A 4,859-nucleotide genomic window follows, 5' to 3' on the forward strand; every position below is an offset into this window, starting at 1 on the left:
TCTTTCCCTTCCACAGCCATTGGCTTCTGGCTTCGTTTCTTCCAGAGCAAGACAACAGAGACCGCTCTGGGCTCATAAGTTCTCTCCACATCGAGTCACATATGAGCACACATCTGGGAAAGAAGGAAGGAATGAAGGATTTTATCTCAGACCACCGTGCTCACGCCTGGAAAGACTGGAACACAGGTCCCAGGGGCCAGTGTCCGGCGCACATGAGAATATGGACAGAGGGTGACAGAGGTGTAACTTCATGCTGTTCCAGTGTCACAGCCGGCACCTCTTTCGGGAAGGATGAGCGGGTGGGCCATGGCCCACACTGACTCGTGTGTGCAAGGCCCAGCAGGCTCGGGTACCTTTTTGCACTGAACACACTGCAGGGCATGCTGCTTCTCGTAACAGGGCACGCAGAAGTTCTGCTCGTCCTTGGGGATGAAGCTCTTGGTCCCGATGGGCTGCTGACAGCGGTGGCAGATGAAGCAGGTCTCGTGCCAGCTGCTGCCCTTGTACTCCATCTTGCGGGTACCTGTGGTGACAGGCAAGAACAGAGCGGCGCTGTGACACGACAGCTGGGTGCAGTCTGCCCTGGGACCGGCCACCCGCTCGGCCTGCGCACAGAGAGGCGTTTTGCTCTCAAAGGCTCGCCTCTAAGTGGGATGCTTTCTAGGTTGTAGAGAGGTGCCCACTGCCACCCACCCAGATCGTAAAACAACATCTGTACATACTCAGTGTGTGTGTATGCACATGACGTGAAAAAATATTCTAGTCTCTCAGCATTGCAAAACACAAAGAAATCTGGCATAGCTCAGGCTAACCTGTGAATCCGGAGCAGAGGGACCTGTTATGAACAGTCCTGCTGCTCAGGGGGTGGAAATGGCAGGGGGGACGGAACCTGGAGCTCCTGCCCAGCTAGTGAGGAGCCTCCACATCTCACCCAGCAAGGTGGTTGGTGCACACTGGGCTGTGATGCCCAGTGCCTCCCACACTGCACCCGCGCTACCAGTAAATGAGTGACATCTCATTTCCTTCCGAGTAACTATTATCATGTGATATGTTCACATAATTTCTTCAAGTAGATTAAGAAGATGGAGAACAGAGGACTAAAAATGGCAGCAGAGTAAGTGGATGCTGTGTGGACATAATCCCAGGAACAAACTGCAATTACAACTAAAACACAGAAAAACTTCCTGAATAATCAACGGAAAACTCGCAGGAGAGAACCCTGCTACCTGAGGATCGAACGTGGAGACCCCATAGAGACTGGTAGGAAGGGTGGAGGCACAAAAGGGCTGGTGGGCACCCACAGACAGCAACTGAAGTCCCGGAGAGATATCTCAGCTGGGGGGTAGTGGGGGGTGGGTGCCACTAAAAACTCTGGGATCTAATCCCCAAGCTGGGCCCCCCAGCAGAGGCACCAAAACTGAGAAGGGTACCCCCTAACATCTGACAGTGAAAAGCAGCAGGGTGCTGTCTGCCAGGGAGTGACAGCTGAAAATTCAGGCACCCTTTTAAAGGGCCAATGCACATAATTCCCTATGGAGCCACCCACCTTGAGCTCAGGCAGCAGGAAGGTGAAGTGGACTGGAGCTGTGAGTGCAGAAGCCAAGACTGGGGACTCAGGGAACAGAGCTCAGAAGGCAGACACCCCAAGTTTCCTGGGCTAAGTTATTCCCCTAGGCAGCGGAGGACATCTTTCCCACATAGACATCTGCCTTGCCTGGGGGGAAGATAGTTGACACACCCTATTGCAGCAGTTCTCAACCTGTGGGTCGCGACCACTTTGGTGTGGCAATTCAAATTGGAATCCTATCAGCCGGTAGGCAGAGGCAATCTCTGAAGGCTTTGAGTCTTTGCCTGATCTAATTAGTCAGAAACAGCCTTTAACACTGTCCTGCACTAGAGACTGAGAGGTATAGAGGATCTACCTAGAACAAAGTCACAAACCCAAACAGACAACCAAAGTGAGGAGACAAAGAAATAACCCCCAAATACAGCAGTTCTCAACCTGTGGGTCGCAACCATCGGAAAACACGTATAGCATATCAGATATTTACATTACAGTTCATAACAGTAGCAAAATTACAGTTATAAAGTAGCAATGAAAATAATTTTATGGTTGGGGGTCACCACAACATGAGGAACTGTATTAAAGGGTCACGGCATTAGGAAGGTTGAGAACCACTGCCCAAATGAGAACTAGAGAATTCTCTAGAAGAAGAGATAAATGAAGCAGAGATAAGAAATTTATATGAAGCATAGTTCAGAGTAATGATGGTAAAGATGCTCAACAGCATGAAAAAAAGATATAGTAACTATGAAAAAAGGAACAGTCTGAGATAAAGAATGACATAACACAAATAAAGAACACATTGGAAGGAATACACAGCAGATTAAGGGAAGCTGAGGATCGAATCAGTGAATTAGAAGACAGAGTTGAAATTATCACTCAGAGAACCAAAAAGAAAAAAAAATTAAAAAACAGGACAGCTTAAGGGAGCTGTGGGACAATGTGAAACGTAATAATATTAGAATAGCAGGTGTGCCAGAAGAGGCAGAAAGGGAGAAAGGAATAGAGAATGTGTTTAAAGAAATAATGGCAGAAAAGTTCCCTAACCTGGTAAAGGAAAAAGTCATACAAGTTCAGGAGGCACAGAGTCCCAAGAAGAACCCAAATAGGCCCACACCCAGACACATCATAATTAAAATGCCAAAAATTAAAGACAGAGAATTTGAAAGGCAGCAAGAGAAAAGAAAACTGTTATAGAGAAGTGGGATTTATTCCAGGGATGAGAGGATGGTACAATATTCGCAAATCAATAAACGTGACACATCATATAAACCAACTGAAAGACAAAAATCACATGATCATATCAATAGACACAGAGAAAGGAGCTCCCATAAAGTTGACATCTGATTTCTCATCAGACACTCTACAGGCCAGAAGGAAATGGCATGAAGTACTGAAAGTAATAGAAAGCAAGGATCTGAGTCCATGATAACTATTTGCAGCAAGGCTATCATTCAAAATAGACGGTCAAATAAAGAGCTTCCCAGACAAAAAAGGCTAATGGAGTACATCACTACCAAGTCAGCATTACAAGAAATGCTAAAGGGACTGATGTAATGAGAAGAAGAAATAGAGAGAAACCTAGCCATACAGAATTAAAATGGCAATAAATAAGTACCTATCAATAATAACCCTAAATGTAACTGGACTAAATGCTCCAATCAAAAGGCGAAGGGTAGCTGAGTGGATACAAAAACATGACCCAATTATATGCTGTCAACAACAGACCCACCTCAAAACAAAAGACTCACAGAGGATGACAGTGAAGGAATGGAAAAATATCTTCCATGCAAATGGAAAAAAATAAATAAAAAGCTGGAGTAGCAATACTCATGTCTGACTTTAAAATGAAGGCCATCACAAGAGACAACAAAGGTCACTACATAATACTAAAGGGACCAATCCAACAAGAGGATATAACCCTGGTAAACATATATGCACCTAATATAGGAGCACCTACATATATAAAAAAAACTTCTAGAGAACTATAACGAAGAGATCGACAACAACACAGTCATAGTAGGGACTTTAACACCCCTCTGGCGTCACTGGATAGATCTTCCAGACAAAAACTTAACAAGGAAACAGTGACTCTAAAGGACACAGTAGATCAGGTGGATTTAATCAACATTTATAGAACATATCACGCCAATGCAGCAGAATATAGAAGTGGGATTTATTCCAGGGATGAGAGGATGGTACAATATTCGCAAATCAATAAATGTGACACATCATATAAACCAACTGAAAGACAAAAATCACATGATCATATCAATAGACACAGAGAAAGCATTTGACAAAATCCAACACCCATTTTTGATAAAAACTCACAGCAATGTGGGAATAGAGGGAGCATATCTCAACATTATAAAGGCAATATATGACAAACCTACAGCCAACATCACACTCAATGGGCAAAAACTAAAACCATTTCCCCTAAGAACAGGAACAAGACAGGGATGCCCACTTTCACCACTCCTGTTTGACATAGTACTGGAAGTGCTAGCCATAGCAATCTGACAAGAAGAAGAAATAAAAGGCATCCAAGTTGGAAAATAAGTTAAACTGTCATTATTCGCATGATATTGTACATAGAAAACACTAAAGACTCCATAAAAAAAGACTTCATAAATGAATTCGACAATGTAGCAGGATACAAAATTAACATCCATAAATCTATGGCTTTTTACACACCAATAATTAACTCACAGAAAGAAACTAAAAAAATCAAGTCCATTTACCATTGCACACACACACAAAAAATTAAGATACCTAGGAATAAACTTAACTGAGGAGGTAAAAGACCTGTACTCGGAAAACTACAGGACATTGATAAAAGAGATAGAGGAATACAAAAAGAAATAGAAGAATACATTGGGTTCATGAATTCGTGGAATCAACGTCATTAAAATGTCCATACTACCCAAAGCAATCTATAGATTCAATGCAATCCCCATTAAAATACCAATGCATATTTCACAGACCTAGAACAAACTCTCCAAAATTCATATGGAATAATAAAAAAAGACCCAGAATAGCCACAGCAATCCTGAGAAAGAAGAACAAAGTTGGAGGGATCACAATACCAGATATCGAACTATATTACAAAGCCACTGTTCTCCAAACTGCCTGGTACTGACACAAGAACAGACATATAGACCAATTAAACCAAACAGAGAACCCAGAAATCAATCCAAGCCATTATGCTCACTCAATATTTGACAAAGGAGGTGAGAGCATACAATGGAGTAAAGACAGTCTCTTCAATAAATGGTGCTGAGAAAATTGGACAGGA

The 4,859-nt window shown here is 43.0% G+C and overlaps 1 protein-coding gene across 1 annotated transcript in view; it reads right to left on the reverse strand.

Moving 5' to 3' along the window:
• Nucleotides 1-4,859, reverse strand: part of FHL2 (four and a half LIM domains 2) — a 37,823-nt gene that overhangs the window by 3,068 nt on the left and 29,896 nt on the right. The window contains exon 3 of the mRNA XM_006759525.2: nucleotides 354-523. Within this exon, the coding sequence (XP_006759588.2) occupies nucleotides 354-523 (170 nt within the window). The remainder of the gene's footprint in view (nucleotides 1-353; nucleotides 524-4,859) is intronic.

Source organism: Myotis davidii, unplaced genomic scaffold (genome assembly GCF_000327345.1).
Source record: "Myotis davidii unplaced genomic scaffold, ASM32734v1 scaffold614, whole genome shotgun sequence".
Taxonomy (NCBI): Eukaryota; Metazoa; Chordata; class Mammalia; order Chiroptera; family Vespertilionidae; genus Myotis; species Myotis davidii.